The sequence below is a fragment of the Leucopleurus acutus genome (assembly GCF_964270905.1).
Source record: "Leucopleurus acutus genome assembly, chromosome: 3".
In the NCBI taxonomy this organism is placed as follows: domain Eukaryota; kingdom Metazoa; phylum Chordata; class Mammalia; order Artiodactyla; family Delphinidae; genus Leucopleurus; species Leucopleurus acutus.
The window spans coordinates 19,043,423-19,062,621 of record NC_139145.1 but is presented as its reverse complement, the minus strand read 5'-3'; the positions used below and the strand labels follow the sequence as shown (position 1 = coordinate 19,062,621).

Sequence of the window (19,199 nt, the reverse complement as noted above, 5' to 3'; positions counted from 1 at the left end):
GAAAAAATCAGAGCCACTAGCTGTCTCTGAGAGCGTTAGACCTCAGCTGCCCCTTCCTGAGAGTGAATCCTGCCTTCCAGGCAGGATGCTCCCCTCTGCCAACTCCAAGACTGTCCTCGATGGCGCATTGATGGTGCAGGCTTGGTCCCCAGCTTTCTCGTTTGTGAGAAGCCCTGTAAGTGGCAGAAAACCAAGTTTCCCACCCAGGGCCCTGCCTGTATTTGGGATCACAGAGCCCTTGCCCCAGGTCTTGGAGTTTTAAAAACATGAATCAAGTCTGTAGTTTCTGAATAATGGCAAGAAGGGGCATTAAGAGCAGCAATCTTGGAAACGCCCATCGCAGGGCAGAAGGAAAGTCACCTCGAATTCCCTGGGAACCCAAGATTGGAGCTGTATGTGGCTAGATATGATGCCAAGAAGATTCCCTTGGCAAACACAGAATGCCCACGTGCAAATGTTTAGAGACCAGAGGGTGCTGGCCCAGCCTTGTGGGTGGAGCTGACCCACAGCCATGGCCTTAGTCTGAGGAGGTGGCTCTGGGCTCACCTCTGGTGACACTTAGGCAAGAAGGCTGTGCCCAGGCCCTTGAATTCTCTCTCTGGGGAAACAGCTGACCCTTGGAGAGGCTGATAGGTGACCAGTGGTGACTGGGAGTCACTGAAGAGGGGACTCACAGAAGGGTTGGGTGGAGGGGGAAACAACCTGGCTTTGGAGTCAGATGGACCTGCCTAGCTCTGGGGCATGATTCTGACCCCTCTTATCCTGGGGGAGGTTGGGCCCTGGGCTGTGAACCTTAGAGGATGGGCCCTGCCTCTACATACTGCCTTTCCCAAACAGGTGTCCAAGGAACAGTGTCTTGCAGGGTGTAACAGGCTTGCCTGGGGAAGGGAATACTGTGGTCAAATAAGGGGTTACACCCTATGAAATAGGTTTCTTTCCTGCAAGATTTGCCTGAGCCATCATTCTGCTTGTGGGTCTCCCGGAGGGCAATGTTCCCAGCCTCACTGGACTCTCTCATCTCAGGGCCTGGCTGAGTCTTAGCAAAGCAACTCTGATGGCATCTATGAACCAGGTGTTTCCATGTGTTGGAGGGAGGCCCAAGCCTGGCTCTGGGTGCTCTGAGAGGAGGGAAGGGTCAGGGGCTGGTCAGATGGGAGCCAAGGACAAACATGGGGTGGGTACAGTAGTCAGGCTGGACCAAGGCAGGGCAAGGTCTAGGCTGAGTGCCCCAGCAGCTGACAAGCTGGTTCTGGGAAGCCAGGCCACCTGGACGAGCAGAGCCCCAGACTGGGTGGAGGTATGGCCTTGGTGGCATAGGGTCTTATTCCATCAAGGCAGCCCTCCCCTTCCTCGACCATCAGCCGCTCCAGCTGCTTCTCGCCCTGGGTAGCCTACCAGAGGAGCAGAAGGAATGACACTGGGCAGCCCATGGAGTGAGGGCAGGGCTTGGGCCTTCCCTGGGTTCAGATCCCCTCTCTGAGCCTCAGCTTCCACAGAATGGGTGATCCTGAGAGTCAGATGCCACAGCACTATGCCTGGAGGTGCTCGGTTCCTGCCGGCTGCCTCCCCTGCCTGATCAAAGCTGTGGAATTCACCAGAGGTTTTCATCCCCTTCTGCCCTCCACGAAGCCCCACAGCTGTTTACAAGCCTGGGTTCTGCTTTAAATCACTCCTCCCTGGTGCAGATCAGCTGAGCTCCAGGATGCTTTCGGATGTGTGGAAGCAAACAAAACCCCGTGGTGCGCTGAATCGCACACCAGGAGGACAGAGACCCCGTGCTGGCCCATGCCCCTTGCCTCGCTCAGGGACCCGAGCAGCCCAGAGCCTCGGTTTCCTCAGCCGTAAAATGGAGGTCTTATCCTTCTCTCAAATGACAAGTTCAACATGGGTCCCAGGTTAGTCTCCTTTGTCTCCTCTTTCAGACCAACCCAAGTCATGAGACCCTACAGGGAAGTGGACACAGAGGTAGAGTCTGCACTGGCTCTCGGGTGGGCAGTGCTGGGGAGGGACCTTTGTGTGGCCTTCCTAGTGGCTGGCAATGGGACGCCAGGCTGTGCCACTGCTGTCATCTCTTACCTTCATGGGTTTGCTCCCTCCCTCCGTCACCCTATTGGTTATTTCCTAAGCAGGGTTCCATGGAGCCATCTTATGAGAAATATTAACTACTATGGCAAAAGAGGGGAGGTTTCTTGGGGAAGTAAGTATGGGCCATGGAGTATGCCGACTCCATCACTGGAGCTTCTCAATGTTCATCAGGGAACAAAGCCTCGGAGGAACCCTGAGGCAATGAAGTTGTGTCAACCATTTCCTCTGCACAGGGCTGGCTGGTTCTGTTCCTCCCTGTCAGCTATGGCTCAGCCCTCCCAATTGGCAAGAGTATCTGTTGAACTGAAGTAAATCAGTACACTGGTTGTGTTTAGACGGAGACAGGAGTAAATGCTCAGACTGGCCGGAGCTGGGTGACTATCTTGTTTTCTGTTTGTAATTAATGCTGACAGCTCCCCTTGGGGAATGGAGCCCTCCAATGCACCAGAACAGGGCCCCTGGATGAGGGGGCTTACCAGGATTATCAGTCCAGGGCCCAGTAATTATGGCCCAGATGTTGACAATTCATCAAATTACAAGGCTGTTGGGGCCTGGGGTCCCAGACTGGGACGTGCACATTCCTGTGCAAAGGCTGTCTCATTAGGGCTGTCCAGTGGGCAAGGGGGTGGGTGGGAAGCCCCCTTGGGCAGGTCAGCACCATGCGGTTCTGATTTCTCAGGCCAGGCTGTTTGCACACACATGGGCCACAGCAAGACTGTCCGGGCTTAGCAATTTCCCAGACTTGGATTCCACCGTAGGGTAAGGGAAGAAAGGACCCCCAATTTTTACGCCCAGCCTGGCTGCAGCTCGTGCCTTGGTGGTGGCACAGGGTTCCTCCTGGGGATCCCCTTCCTGGGATCTGGGGCCCTCTGTAGAGTGGGCTCTGCAGTCACCTACTGCATCTAACTCATAGCAAGCTGTGAGGGCTTTAGCTTGGTGGGGACCTAGGAGCCTGCTGAGGTCAGAGCCCTGCCCTTCACTTGCTCCTTGGCCTGCCCACGCTGCCCCCTTCCACTCCTCATCTGTACAGGAGAGGGCAGGGCTGGCCTGGAGCCAAGTTTGGTTTGGTCCATGCACTTAAAAAAAAAAAAAAGCAAAACTAACCAAATTAGTTTCAACATTTAAAAATTGTGACATTTCACATAAACGTCTGGAGTATGGACTTTCCTTGAAAAGTTGAAGATCTTGCACCCTGGGTCCACGTGCTTGGCAATACCTGCTGGGTCAAGTGTTCCTTTAGCTGGGCACTGCCCCAGGGCTACAGGCTCCACCCCACCCTAGTGCCTCACACCTGGCCTGCTATCCTGCTGAGGTGACCTGCCAGCTCTGTAGGGGCATCTGGGTTTGTAACCCTTGGCCTAGAAAATCTCTAGGTCCCTTTAGGTCTATGATTCTGTGAGGCCAGAAAGCCAGTTGGCTTCTATTTTGCAGAGAGGGCATGCTCAGTGAATATCTTGCATATGTACTGGAAGCAATTACACATATGTCCGTTATACATCGTGGCTAGAAGAGATGGTGCTATGCCTTTGAATTGATCCCAAACTACCTGCTTAAATTACACATTTGCCTGTTACATGATTACCCTGTTAGGTATCATGAAAAATTGTTCCAGGGTGGGGTGAAGGGTAGTGATGGACCTGACTCCCATTGGGTGTGGGAGGATGGAAACTGGATCAGTGAATGGAGCTTGTCTGCTGAGAGCTGCCTCTAGCCTGGTATCTCCAGCTCAGGCACATGGGGCTGGTCTGATGGAAGGCAATGGAAATAGCAGACAGGCTGAGGCACCCATTTTGGTGGCAGCCTCTGCTAGGGTGAAGATCTAGCAGGATGGATCAGAAGGGTGACGGTCCCATTGTGGCTGGAACTACATGATGGAGGCAGTCTAAAGGGGAGTGGCCTGCCTAGGACAGCCCAGCTCAGGCGGTGGGACTGAGACACAGCATTACCAAGACACCAGGGGACAGAGTGACTGAGAGAACTCATAACAGACACAGAGGTGACAGCGGGTGCTCTGCAGGGACCCCTGATGCCCCAGGCCACACTCCTGATCTGCCCTTTTGCCCTGAGCCTTAGTCTGTGGGTCCACTCGCCTGCTTCCTCCCATCCTCACTCATGTTTGAATTTCCAGCCTCTCTGAAACCCTGGGCTTTGGGGTAGGCCCTGTTTGGTTTCCATGGATGACACAATTGTCACCCACTGTTCATGGATTGGTTGGAATCCTTAAGAATCCAAAGATTTTGTATAAAACTTGTATTTCTAGCTTCTCTCTCTTTTTTAAAAATAAACTTATGTCTTCCTTCCTCCCTCCCTCCTTCCCTCCCTCCCTCCCTCCCTTCCTCCTTCCTTCCTTCCTTCCAGGCTGCGTTGGGTCTTTGTTGCAGTGAGCAGGCTTCTCATTGCAGTGGCTCCTCTCGTGGAGCACGGGCTCTAGGTGCACGGGTTTCAGTAGTTGTGGCACGTGGGCTCAGTAGTTGTGGCTCGCGGGCTCTAGAGCACAGGCTCAGTAGTTGTGCGCATGGGCTTAGTTGCTCCGTGGCATGTGAGATCTTCCCAGACCAGGGATAGAACCTGTGTCCCCTGCCTTGGCAGGCGGATTCTTAACCACTGCACCACCAGGGAAGTCCCTCCAGCTTCTCTTGATATGTTAGGAGATGTGGTAATGATCGACCTGCTTGGGCTGAGCTGCAGCACCCCCTTTAGATGGGGCATGTATCCCCCCAGTTCCTCCCAAGCCCAACTTTTCCTTACACTCTCCTGCACCCAGCCAGTTTCCCCTATTTCTTCACCTGGCTGGCCCCTGCAATGTATCAATGAGCTTGTGAGCCTGCAATTCTAGCTCTGAACCATCTCTCCAAACCACGTCCACATCCAGTCCCCCACTCACCCCTGCCTAGGACTTGACCTCTCTTCTGGACCAGTCTCCACCAGCCTCCCTGCCTCCTATCCCCACATGCCCATCCTTCCTACACAGTGAAGGAGCGGGGGTCATTCTGATTGTTTTGTTTTTACCCGGCAGACCTTGGAGTGAACTGCTTAACTTCCCTGGAGCCTGTTTCCTCCTCTGGAGAGTGGGTGTGGTGTGGATGGAATGGTTTCCTATAGATGACAGTGCCCAGCCTGGAGCTTGGCACACAAACGGGTTGAATGAGTGTGACTGTAATGTGCTGGGCCAGTTTTGGAGTAAGAATCCAGGAAAAGGGGTGGAACTAAAAGACATACACATTTGCTTTCTCATCTGGATGTCACTGACCCTGAGCACAGCCCTGTTAGGCAGGTGCCATTATTACCTCCATTCCACAGATGAAGAAACTGAAGCTTGGGGAGGCCAGGCATGGCCATCTTGGCCTGGGACATAAGCCTAAATCTCCTGCCTAAACCCCGCACGCTTCCCACCTCACCATCCCTCTCTGGCTTCATCTAATGAGCACCTAATACAGCCTCACCCCCACCCTCAGGGCAGAGCCGCAGTGCCCCTTGGCCTGACATTCAAGGACCCCTCCTCTGCCTCCATGGTCCTCCTTCCAGACTCACGTGTTACCTCTGAGAAGTCTTCCTCAACTCCCCCTCATCCCACATAGTTCCTCCGTTACTGACCCTCTACTCTGTCTTCCCAATGCCTCCCCTCCCCACTGTGACTGTCCCCGAGGCTCCAGTGCCCACTAGAGGCCTGGCTCTGAGGGATGTCTGTGAATCTTTGAAGTACCCCCTTCCCCGGCTGGGCTCGTGCCACCCTGTCCCACTGAGTTTGGGTTTAAGTAGCCCAAAAGGGAGGACCCATTAGTGGAAGAACCCGCTCTTGTACGGAAGATGACCCACTGGGGCCAACCTCTCCCTAGATGTACCTCCTGAAAGATGGGTATGCAGCCCTGGCTTGTATACCTCCAATGACGGGGAACTCACTGCTTCCTGGGCAGCCTGATAGGTTTGCAAAGTTTTTGTTTAAGCCTGGACCTTCCCAGGTTGGATGCTACTGCAAGTTCCCTCCACCCTGTGGTCCCTTAGGGAGGCAACCACTTGCTCAATGAAGCTGGGTACTCCATGGTTGCTGGCCCCTGACCCCACTCTCCTGTTCCCTCCCAGCCAGGCCTGTCTTGGGTGTACCTTCTCTCTGGACATTCCCCCAAAGCTCCCATTTGTCAGCCCCTACTTGGCCTTCCGACCTCGGCTCACACCTCCCTTCCTGGGAGTCGGTACCCCGACTCCCACCAGGCCAGGCTCAGGTCAAATACACTCGCAGCAACCTGTTGTTCCTTCCTGGCCCTGAATTTTGATTCTCTCTCCCACTCAATCACAGCCTCCACGGGGGGAGGGACTCCAGATGTATTTCTCACTAATTGTATCCCAAATGCCAAACAAAGTGCCTCATACATAGTGAGAACACAGTAAATATTTGTTGAGTGAACCAGCTGTCAAGGGAACTCTTCTATGAATGAATGTCCAGTTTCCTACTGATGCCTGTGCCTGGCCTGGGAGCACCAGAGGGCACTCTTGACCTGTTGATGGCTGTCATAGGCACCCGCTGACTCCTGCCCTCTGGGCCACATCCTGGGAGCTGGGCACTGGGGACACTCAAGGGCTCCCCCTGCTGGGGTCAGTGATCATCACGGTGGCAAGAACTGTCACTGAACCCAGCCTGTATGTCCAGTGTTAGGGCTCTCATGGAGTCAATTACCTGGCTCCCCCAATGGCTGAAGAGGGGTTAGGGACATGCCTGAGATCACATGGTCTGCGGAGCCCCACAGCCCACTCTTTCTTCACTGCATGGGCAGGACAGGGGGCCAATCCCTGATTTCAGGAGGAGCTGGGTGGACCAGCTTCATACCCCAAATAACTGCTTTCTCTCAAATCTATTTACTTGGAAGACCTGAGTTTGTCCCAGTGGCTTAGTGCAGGTCTGTGAACATGTTCTTCCTGTGGGGGGGGGTGAGGGTGCTTTGCTGCCTGGGGGAAGTGGGAAGAGGGGCCAGCAAAGATGTTGTCACAGTCACACCTGCAAAGGGCAGGACCAACTTCTGCTGGCCCTCCATGGCCTGTCCCTGCTGATAGCAATCCCAGAGCTGGATGTGGGAAGATGGCACCTCCCTCGGAGCTTTGTATCTGGGGCTGGGGGCTCCCGGGCCACTGCCAGGATGATACAAAAGGCTGCCGAGGGTAAGCAGGGCATCTGGGAACCGGGGGCAGGAGCAGCAGCTCAGCCCTCTGGTCCTTTGGTTGCCCCACATGTGACACTTGAGGGACATGGGATAAAGCATGGGCCCAAGGCAAGGAGCCTGGGTGAAGGAGCACCTGTCCTGGGCTTTCGAGGGACCCTGGGGAGGAGGGAGGAAAGGTCAGCACAGTGGCCTTTCCCTGGGGCCCGGCTGTGGCTCCCCAAGGTTCCAATCTGGGGGCCATTAGTGGGGCTTGGAAAATCTGCTTTCATCCCTTCCCTGCTCCACCCAGAATCTGGGGAGATGGGGAGAAGCACTGCAAGGCTCAGATGAAAATGAGATGTAGGATGTTGAAATCTAAAAACAGATGAATTTGGGATATTACAGATGAATCATTTAACTAATTATATTATTACAATCAAAGCTGTTTTTGAACTATGAGAGTGCAAAACAGCATATGAATGTGTGGTGCCCTGCGGTCCTTTTTTGTTCACTTGATTAACTCCAAACAGTCTGAGTTATTCATTGCAAAACTGGTCCCAGGCAGAGGCCCTGTCTCGTATCCCACATTTCTGCTCAGAGCTTATGCTGTCCCCCAGGGCCTAGGCTGTTGATGCCCCCATGACTGATTCTGGAGACAACGTGCAGCTCTGCCTGGTCCCCGCCCCGCCCCAGATAGGTGGTGCTTGGGGAACTGGGTGCTGCCAAGCATGAGGAGTTCTGGCTCTGGTCCCTCACCTGTCAGAGCCAGCCTGCAACTCCCACCAGCCCTCATTTCTCCAGTCTGCCCCTTTTATTCCATCCTTACTGGGACATTCTTATTTCAGTGCCTGATATTATTGTAGCTGCCTTCTACCTGGACCCCCTTCCTCCAGTCTCTGCCCTGTAGCCAGGGAGGCCTTTCCAATATACACTTCTGCCCACACCCCTCTGGGTGGGTGGGGGCCCCTCACTCAACATCATCTTCCCGCCTTTCCCTGCCCTCCCTCAGAGTCACTGTCCACTGGCACATGGGACCACATCTCACCCCCTGCCGTTTACATTGTGCCTGTGCTGGTGCTGCATGGAACGCCTCCTTACCTTGTCTTCGTGCCAAACTCCTACTCATCCCTCAAGACATGCCCCAACTGTCCCTCTTCTATGAAGCCTCCCCTTGTCCCAGGCAGAGTTAGCTCCTCCTTCCTCTGTGGGGTCCGAGGCCCTGTCTGGATGCATTACAGGCTTACCCACTGTGCCATAAATGTCTCTGTGTGGGAAGGTCTAGGGAGTCTTCAGGGGGAAGCCAGGCCCCATGTGCTTGTCACTGTGAGATCTGGAAAAGTGGCATGGCCACTCTAAGCTTCAGTTTTTCAGTCCACAAAATGGGCACAAATCATCATGTCCAGGGATATGATGTACTTTGAAACTGTGAAAAGCTGCACAGATCCAATCCCTAATGTTTTCATCCAGGCCAAGCTTCACACTGCAAATGTGGACAGAAGGGCTAAGTGACTGCCTACCAGCAGGGGTGGAAAGGGACTTGATCATGGCTGTGGTCTCTTTGCTTCACTCAGCTGCTCCTGGCCAGGGAAACAGAATTGGACATTTCACCACGAGGGGGACCCTAATTTCTAATAATCGCTATGATACAGACACATGGATGAGGAATAGGAAAGAAGGTGGAATGAAGAAATTTTCTTCTTCATCTAAGTTAGAACTGGTTTTCTGTTTTTGTTTGTTTGTTTGTTTTTTTAATGGAAAGCAGGAAAGGGTCTTAACAATTTGATAATGGGGGTGGAATGGGGAGAGAGCTCCAGGGCCAGATAAAAATAGGGATGAGGAAGAGAAACAGAAAATTCACCCCAAATAATCTGTTTCTCTGGGTGGTGAGAGGAGAAAGACCCTTCTGCCAATGCACAGACAGTCTGAGCCCTGGTCTGCTGCCACAACCTGCTTACTGATAGGGTGGCTGGTGTGATGGAGAGTCTTCAGGCTGCGTGCTAATCCGGGCTTTGCCATGCAGGTGGGCCTTGTCTCTTGGCCAAGTCCTATCAATGTCTGAGCCTAGCTTCCTCCTCTGTCCAGCAGGGCCGAGACCATCAATCTCCCAGGGTGGGAATGCGGGCAATCATGCCCCCAGCAAGCACTTGGTCTGTGCACTTGTTCCCAGGCCCGTTGGAAAGGCTTCTGGGGGATGAGAGTGGACAGTCCTTTTTTCTAGCTCCCTTGGGAGGAGAGAGACTCCCCACCCTTGTCAAGGCAGCTGTCTCTGTGGACAGGTAGTTTCTGTAAACACAGAGCCAAGTTTCCTTGGCCTCCTGCCTGGGTCAGCCTCTCACCGTGGCCTATAAGATTCTATCCCACAGAGCCTTGGAGACCTCTCTGACTTCCCCTTCTACAATTTCCTGGCACTTGCTCGCTCACTCGAGCCACATTGGCCTCGCACGTACCCTGGACACACGATGCTTGTTCCTACCTCATGACCTGTGCACTTGCTTCTTCCTCTGCCAGAGCATTTCTCAACCCCCCTCAAAGATTGCTACATCTTTTCATCATTTAAGTCTCACCTCAAATGCCATCTTCCCCAAGAGACTTCTGATTATTTAATCCAAATTATACCCACCCATCCACCCAGTCAGCCCTCTCATCACATCCCCTGCTTTATTCTCTAGCACATTTTACTGCTTGAAGCTATCTTGTTGGCTTATTACTTGTTTGTTTCTCTCTTCCTCACTACAGGGAGGGGCCTTGTCACTCCTGTTTGGTGCTAGTCCAAAGACCCAGAAAAGCACCTGGCACAGAGACAATGACCGATAGTGTTTCTGAAGTGGGCATGCTCCCCCATTCCAGGGCCTCTGTACCACTGGCCCTCACTGGGTTTCATCATTTCTATGTACCTCACAACCTAATACTCTCCTCATACATTCAAATACACAAATCTTAAGCCCTGGAAGATTTACCAAATACACATTTTTCAAAAATGTTTGAATTGTATTCTGAAGGTGTAAAACAAATGCGAAAGTCACTAAAGCTCAATGCTGAGTCAAAAAAGTCCAAATACCAAAAAAGAGGAAATGTGAGGATTTCGATGTTGTAAATAGGAGATGATGAGACTTCTTCTGTGCCAAAGTCAAGATGTAGGCAATACTGAGCCTTGCGTGACAGACAGGTCTTTTCGTCCTAGACAGAAGCCACATTTTGGAGTGCAAAAAAAGAGTTTGTGAGAAGAAACCTCTAGGAAGGTCACAGTGACCCCAAGTTGTCCCTCCCTCTCTATCCCATGGTAAATTGGCTGTTGGTCCCCCTCCCCCATAGCTCCCCAAAGGCTGCAACTGGGTCTGATTCTTTTTGTGCTACCCTAGTACACAATACACCTTCTGTATTTGTTGAACAGAGCCAAGCCTGCTATTTATGAGATGGCAAAATCACTTTATCAACATAAATGCTGATTACTACCCCTGATTACTACCCCAGGAGCCCCTGGGCCCAGGGCTCCTCTGCAGGTCCCACCTTGTACTGACAATGTTCTGAGTTCAAAATTCTCCCGTGTGTGTCTGACTGCATGATATCTGCTGTCCCTGGATCAATTGGAATCTGAAAGCTCTCAAATGCTGGTGATCTCTTTAAATTCTATACCTGCAATTCCAAGTTCTACCACCAGATGGCAGTTAGAATTACACAATATTTATCAACACTAGTTTAATCTCTGAGACTGTGCTTCTAACGAAAATACACCCTAAATTAAAACAAGATACATACGTATATCCATAAATTTTTAACTTATGTTGTCATAGATTTAAAAGTATAATACCCATGATTGGCCAGGGCTTGGGGCAACATGCAGCATTCATGTGCTGTTGGTGTGAATGTAAATTAGCACAGCTTCCGGGGGGGCAATTTGGCAGTACACATCAAAAGCCTTAAACATGTGCAAACCCTTTGGGCCAGCAATTCAACTTCTAGACATTTATTCAAAGGAGATAATCATTTGGCTTCCCTGGTGACGCAGTGGTTGAGAGTCCGCCTGCCGATGCAGGGGACACGGGTTCGTGCCCCGGTCTGGGAAGACTCCACATGCCGCGGAGCGGCTGGGCCCGTGAGCCATGGCTGCTGAGCCTGTGTGTCCGGAGCCTGTGCTCCACAACGGGAGAGGCCACAACAGTGAGAGGACCGTGTACCACAAAAAAAACACCAAAAAACAAAAAACAAAAGAAACAAACAAAGGAGATAATCATGGAAATAAGCCTAGATTAATTCCCATGACGTTGACTACAAGGGTGAAAGATGGTCAATATAAATAATATAACTTGGAGACTGGTTAAATCAATTATATATGTGATAAAATGCTATGCAGCAGGCTTCCCTGGTGGTGCAGTGGTTAAGAGTCCACCTGCCAATGCAGGGGACACGGGTTCATGCCCCGGTCCGGGAAGATCCCACATGCCGCGGAGCGGCTGGGCCAGTGAGCCATGTCCACTGAGCCTGTGCGTCTGGAACATGTGCTCCGCAACGGGAGAGGCCACAACAGTGAGAGGCCCGCATACTGCCAAAAAAAAAAAATGCTATGCAGCTATTACTTTCTATAAGAATTCTTAATGATGTGGAAAAATCTCATGCTATGTTAAGTGGAAAAAAATAGGCCACAAAAACGTATGTCCACTGTAATCCCATTTTTAGAATAATAACTATAAAAACAAATTTGTACACAAAAAGTATGGGAAGAACAAATGCCAAAATATTGAGGGGACTTATCTGTGGGTGGTAGGATTATGGACGATTGCTTTTTCTTTTTTTGTGCTTTTCTCTATTTTGGGAAGGTTTTATAAAAAACATGCTTCTTTTGTCATCAGCAGAGAGCTATTCATGAACCCTTGGCAGCAGAAAAGGACAGGCTGGCCTCTGTACAGGGAGGCTGTGGACAAGGTGACTGAGGCCCTTTTCAGTCCACAGCCTGCCCCACAGACATGCTTAGCTCCTATGGCCCTGTCCCCCTACAGCCCCTATCGGGTCCATATATGGACCTGGTTTCAGCTGGTCTCCTTACGGGGTGAGGGGCCACACTGGATTAATCCAGAATATGAGGCCGGCACAGTCTCTACCACAAGCATCCTGCTTGACTCTTTTCTTGCTCTTACTTCCCTTTAGGAAGTGACATGTTTTTAGCACAAAGGAAAAACATAACAGAAAACTGCCTGAAGCTGGTCTTGAAGTTTAGTTCAAGAAAAAGAAAGGAGCCTCAAAAACTTTTTCTAAAACTGACTGTTCAAAGCCATTTTCTTTTCCAAATGCTGCCAATGTGTGTTGGTGGATCAGAATGATTTCCTAAGCCTGTCTTTCCTTCCCTCGAGGTTTTGTGGGGTGAGGAAAGATAGAGGTATTATCAAGGGGCTGCCACCTGCCATGCTGCACTTGGGCTCTGCGTGTGTTCCCCCCTTTAAGTCTCCAATTCTGTAGGTGTGATCTCCCCAGGTTCTAAGAGGCCAAGTACCCAAGACCACACAGCTGAGCCAGGATGGGACTGGGGTCAGACAGACTCAAAGTCCGTGAATACTCAGTACACGAGGTGCCTCTCATGTGGCCAGGCCCCTTGTGCTGCAGGGGTTGCCCTAACCCTGGGATAAGCGCATGGACCGGTCTGTCAGCAGAGCTTGGGCTGGGAGCCAGGCCCTCTACAGGCTGAGAGAGCTGAATTTCAGCTTAAAACACATGGGTGCCCTGAGCCTACAGAATTCCCTCCCAACCTCCGCCTGCCCACATGGGCCTGCTTCCCTCCTTTGGGGAAAGCCAGGCGGAGTGTCACTTCCACCCTGTATCCCTCCACCGAAGGGACAGCCTGTGCGGCCTGATGGAACAAGGGTGCTTGGAGGCACACAGCTGGGTGAGTCGGCTGGCTCCTGGCACTGGAGGCACAAACACCTTGAACTCAGCAGCAGGCAAGGCCAGCCCAGTCAGGGAAGATGCCCAGATCTGTGTGGAAGTGGAGTTGCATGCAAACTGGGGTGGGCGACCTCAGGAAAAGGGGCAACCCAGCCCTGGGGTAATTGTGGGTATGATACCAGCTTCTCCTCACCCCTCACCGGGCCCAGCCTTCTCAGGGCTGCCAAGTGATGAGAAGCTTAAGGGGCCAAGGGCGTGGGCTGCCAGTGCTGTCTGCAAACGGGCAGTGGGGAAGGCTTGCTGGGCCCTAACCTGCTCCCTTCCCAGAAAGCTCCCAACTTCATACCAGGTGGACACACTGCATGCACATCCCTCCCTTGGCCTCCCCACCCCAAATTCACAGAGCCCTGTCTCTGACCCAGGCTCAGTGCCAAAAACCTCATACACTAAACACCAGGCTTAATTCCCTGACAGCCCTGTAATGGCCTTAGTCACCTGACCACCATTTGCTGTGACCTCACTTTACCTAAGTCCCAGCTCTCTTCTTCACATGGAAGGAAACAGATTTTAGGGCTGCTGAGGGTCTTGCCGCCAGCTTCACAGCTTGTGAGGGGATTCAATTCCCAGCTGCCTAACTCTGAAGGAGGACTCCTACTCATCACCCACAGAGCCTGCTGGCCACCCCCCAGCCTGCTCCGTCCTGGGAGGAAGGGCAGGGATGGTGGCAGAGGGGAAGAAGCTCTGTGGGAGGTAGACTGGACCCCTGGCAGCTGGTCTGGAGTCCCCTGACCCTCGCCCAAGGAAAATGATTCCCACAATCAGCCAGCAGCCTCTCCGATGCTCACAGCCTGGGTCATGTGTGCTCAGAGGAGACAACAATGCGCAAGAGGGAAGAAATCCACTCACCCACCCACTCCCCTTTGGACACGGGCACCTACAATCAAGAGTAACCCTGGAGTATAAAAGGTAACTAGGTAATCCCAGGAGTGGTTCTGTCAGGAAGTTTCCAATGCTCCTGAGCTAGTGAAGCGAGCAGGCCCAGGACACGAGGCTGAAATGTTCCAGCAAAAGCCTGTGGTTCCCCAAGACTCTAGCTGCCATGTCTAGGAGTGTGGGCCAATCAGGAAAGGCTGCTGGGAGGTGGCGGTGCCCTGATCCCCTGTGTGCTCCTGTGGGGTGAAGGTGGATCATGGCCGGCTTCGCATTTCGTTCTTACCCCACACAGAGCAGGATGTTTCTGGTCTGAGGGGCTGGGCTGCTTGCTGCTGGGGGAGCTGCCCTGGCTGCCTGGGTGGGTGGAGCACAGACCACTCGAGACATGAGGTAAATGCCCCCCAAAGTTTCCACCAAGAATTGTAGGCTGGGTTTGTGACCCATTTTGTGTAGCCATCACCTCTTCAGTCTTAATTAATCCCAACTCCAGTGCTGTTAGGGAGGCCTTGCATGACCCCATTTCACAGAACAGGAAACTAAAGCTCAGAGAACACCAGAGCCTTCCCCAAGGTCACCCAGCTAGGAGGCAGCAGGGTTGGAATCCATGCCCAGGTCTCTCTGATGCTCAGGGCTGGACGGCCCTCCACAGCCTTCTGGGAAGGTGGCTCCTGCAAGACTGGGGACACCCACCCCCTGACCCCGCCCTCCACTGCCAGCCAATCCTGACTCTGGACAGAGCTGGCCACTAGAGCGTCCTCTGAATCCATCAACATTTCCCTCCCTGAATCCTCCTGGCCTGTGGCACAGAACAAATCTCCCAACAGGATGGTCCTGCCATGCTCTCCTTCACCAGGCTTACCCTCTGCTCTTTCTTTATCAGGATTTCTGCATGCTGCTATCATGGGCCTTAATCTCCGTGCAGGACTGGACAGTGGCACAGCCATATTTCACCTTGCTTCTGACGTGGTGCTCACTCAGCCCAGGCTGGGAAATCCATTCCAAGTATAAGCTAACTTTTAGGTTTAATTGTAAAAGATCTGAGAAGTAACGACACCAAAAAGGCCAAACTGGAACTAACCAGTCTCTCATTCTCGAGTGGTGACAGGACATGGTGGGCTGGGACAGGGAGTCTTCTGTCCACTGGAAAGAGTCTGGCAGCCACGCCCACAGGAGGGCACTCACTCCACAGCCAAGGGCTGGACCCTGGGCTCAGGGCTGACACACTGGCCAGGAAGAGCAGTGTTGGGTGGACTCAGCACGCCAATGAGACTCTTTCTTGGAGGCTATTTGATTTGTCTGCAAGGCAGCTAGAGCTGCAGACAGTTCCCTCCAGGCCAGGGCCCTGCAGATCTGCACATCCTGCATCTTCACAGAGCTAACGCTACTCCCTCCACAGAGAGACCACAGCCACTGAGGAGCAGAGGAGGAGGAGGAGAGGAGTGCAGACAGGTAAATAAAGGCACAGAGGAAGAATACTGGCTTGAGAGTAAAGGGCAAAGAGAGCAAAAAAATATATGGCAAATTACCGGGTAGCCATCTCGTCCTGATTGCCCCTGTGGTAATTAATACGTCATTAATAATTAGACTTTCGGCAGAAAACCATATGGCAACACTTAGAACTCAGTCAGGGCCCCAGATCCCCCCAATATCTGCAGGGTTTGCAGCAGAGGCTGCTGGCTAGTAACTGACTCCTTCAAGCGGGGGGATGCAAGGCTCCAGTGGGTTTGGGGGATGGCGCACCCATTCCTCACCTCATAGGGCCAGGCTGGAGGGGCCCCCAGGGCACATACCACATGTGTCCTCCCCACGTCAGCCAAGGCACATGGCAAGGACCTTGTGGGATTGTGGGCTTCTGGAGGGTGGCATCACAGTTACCATGGAAAATGCTCCTTAAATGGGGCCTGATCTGGGGCCTAGTGAGCAGGATATGGGTTTCCCGTCTGTTACCACTGGGATGGGGTGACCTGAGGAAGACAGCCTTGGAAACCAGAGATATGGGGGCACGTTTACTGCTACTGGATGCTTCTCTGACCCCATGTGCTCGGAACAGTGGCTGTCCCGCCAGTGTCCCATACATTGGCATCCATCTCAGGTTGCAGCTTGAGAATTCTGCATTTGTTTAATCCACTTAGTCGTTTAAAAGCCAAGTTTAAAGAAAAAAAACACAAAAAACCAAATTTTCTCCGTAGCCCTCTGCATTACACACTTCGGCAAGTTCACGCAGGCTAGCCTCCATGTGACAGTCAGGAAGGACTCAACTGTGAAAAACTGCTCGTAGCCCATAAATCTAGACATTCTCACTTTCTGGCTCAATGTGGTGCTGCTACATGCATCAAGAGGTCCAGATTCTGAAGGGTGCTGATCGGGAAATGAATCATGGTAAGTGGAAGTAAAACGAAGCTGCTCATCTGAAAGGAATTCCTTTAGAAGGTTAATTTTGGCTCAAGAGGACTGTCAATGCGCTTTTTGAATTCATTCATCAGGATTTATCAGGCTCTGAAAAACTGCCAAGATGAATCAAAGGCAGACTTTTCACGTGTCTTGGAGAAGGAATGGGATTTCCGGGGCTGCTGTGGATTGGGCACCAATCACACGCTTCTCAAACTCAGCACCCTCACTGGCCAGCTGTTCTCTCAAGGTCTCTGTTGCCCAACCCAGAGAGTCAAATATTTTGGCAAAGAAGGAAAACGGACCCCAGGATCTAGTGGTCAGGCGCAACATATTCCTGGCATAACTGCCTGACTCCAGAGCTCTTTCTGCCAAAGCATGTGAGACGAAAATGTTTACACAGATCAACTGCTGCTGAACATTTAGGAAATATGGGCATGGTGCTTGCATTGCTGTGCATCAAGCTGAGCCAGAGATTTGGTGAGGAGCAGCCAGGCTCATGTCAGCTCTCTTGCAGGGAAAACAGTCACAGGATGCTTCACTGGGCAAGTCAAGCCCATGGAATCCTGTGCTTGCATTCATCTACAAATCACAAAAAAATATGGCCCTGTCTGGGACTGAATTTAACTTTAAGGACAGACCACTCTAATCAAATATTATTTTCATGAAAGTGCTACACAGAGAGAAAACAAAATGTCTTATCTTTCAGGAACAGAGAGCATAATCCAGGACACTTACGGGAGGACCTGCAAAACACAAGCAGAGAAGCCACAGTCAGCATCAAAGGGAGAGAGGGTCCCCTCGCCCAGGCCGGCCACTCTCTCACACAGCTCCTGGCCACCCCTCCTAGCAAGGCTTTGATGCTGTCATTGGCCCCAAAGCCAAGTGGCAGGGCAGAGGGAGTGCCTCTGTCCTTGGAGTGGCTGGGTGGGCGTGTGCCTGGTAAAGACAATCCAGCAAGTTTTGGTTCCTGCATGCATTACATGAGGCTGCTGCTGCTTCTTGCTTGGGGCCCATCCGTGTTGGGTTTTGGCAGGCAGTGTAGGAATCAGACCTGTTCCTGCTTGAAGAACAAATTTTGGAACTCACTAGGGGTTGGTTCATTTCCGTGGAAAGGGAGAGACTTGAGAAAGAAAACATTCTGGGCGGAGGTGAGAATACTCCTAGGTGCACTGGATGTGTGAGTGTGTGGCTGAAGCTGACATGTAGGGGGGTCGGGGGCCCATAGCCCAGCTCCAGGGTTAGCGGTGCCGAGCCTGGCTGCGCATGGGGGATTTGAAGGGGGCGAGTCTGGAAGCACAGGTGGCTGCTGCAGGGAAGGCTGGTGCAGCAAGCTGAGACTTGCCCCATGGAGAACACTCAGGTGTTCCTCACCTTACAGTGTGCAAACCATATTGCACATCTATGACAGCATTTGACCTTCTCAACAATCTTTGAGGTATGATGAACATACCCATGTGACAGATGACCACAGAGAGGCTCAGAGAGAAAGAAATGACTGGTCGAAGGCAACATAGTTGGTTAGGGGTGGAATTTATCCCCGAAGGAAATCTCCTGACTCTCAAATCCTACACATTTTCCACTAAAGCCATGTTGCTGCCAAACAAGTGACTCCTCTGCTCTCTCCTGGCAGGCCCCAGACCTCAGTCTGGAGAGTGAGGCCGGCACAGGGAGGCGGCCCTCGGCACTCAGCCAGCCCACACATATTTACGGATCGCCACTGGGTGCAGGTTAATGGGACCAATGGTGAAAGGCAAGATCTCCGACTCACAGAATTTTCCTTGGATGGATCAATACTTAAGAAAACAACGACACAAGGAGGAAGCACAGGAAGCTCCCAGCACGTAATGAGGGGCCAGAGCCAGACTGGGCCGACTCAGGTCGGGAGGCTAGGCTGAGTTCAGAGGGTGAGGAATAGTTATCGGGGAGAGGAACAGGGAGGGAAGCGCGTGGCTAGGAGGGAAAAGCTCTGAACACGCCAAGGTCACTGGGCATCTAGGGTCCAGGCGAAACTGAGCGGGCTGCAGCAGAGGAGAGCCTGGGGAGAAGGCAAGCCAGCCAGACCACAGCATCTCGTTTCCACGTCATTGTCCAGCGGAGCATGATTTGAAGGACAGTGGTGGCCACTGAAGAGTTTTGCACAGAGGAGTGATTTGAGGGAGTGTGAGTGGGCATGAGGATGGGTTGCAGTTGTCCCCCTGTAGGTGACAGTGGCCTGGACTTGGGGGCTGGCAGTGGAGAAGAAGAGAAGTGAGTCAGATGGTACTTATCAGTGAGGACAGACAGGACTTACTTGCTCATGGATTTAATGGTGGAGGATGAGTGGAGAGGTGCATCGGGCATAGAGGAAGGAGAGAGATGAGATAATGATTTTTCGCTTGAGAAACTAATGCATGATGGTGCTAATGCCTGAGAACGTAACGTGGCGGGGGAGTGGGCTGTGTGTTCCCTAAGCCTAGACTAGGGGCCGGGCAGGTTGTTGGCCACGTGGACATCCGTACAGCTGGCATCTCTCTTTCAGCCTGCTCTCTGTTTTACAAAAAAGATAAAAGCCACCAGATGGACTTGCCATTGCCTTTCTGATGCCACACGCCCACATCTGCCTGTACCTGCACCTGTGCCTGGCCTCTGCTCCGTGCCCCTCAGGTTAACTCTGATAGAAGAAATGTTCACATATTGAGGTATGGGGAAGTCATTCTGGCTTATACATGAGTTAACTTGGATTTTCTGCTAACTAAAACATCCTGTTTGTGGCCTATCAAACATACACTGTACACCTGCTTTAAT

General features: G+C 52.2%; 1 protein-coding gene across 1 annotated transcript in view; it reads right to left on the bottom strand.

Annotated features, from left to right (window-relative positions):
* Positions 1-19,199, bottom strand: part of COL23A1 (collagen type XXIII alpha 1 chain) — a gene marked incomplete at its 5' end in the record, with an annotated part of 352,130 nt that overhangs the window by 28,188 nt on the left and 304,743 nt on the right. The window contains 2 exons of the mRNA XM_082837159.1: positions 15,551-15,577; positions 17,151-17,158. Of these exons, the coding sequence (XP_082693285.1) occupies positions 15,551-15,577; positions 17,151-17,158 (35 nt within the window). The remainder of the gene's footprint in view (positions 1-15,550; positions 15,578-17,150; positions 17,159-19,199) is intronic.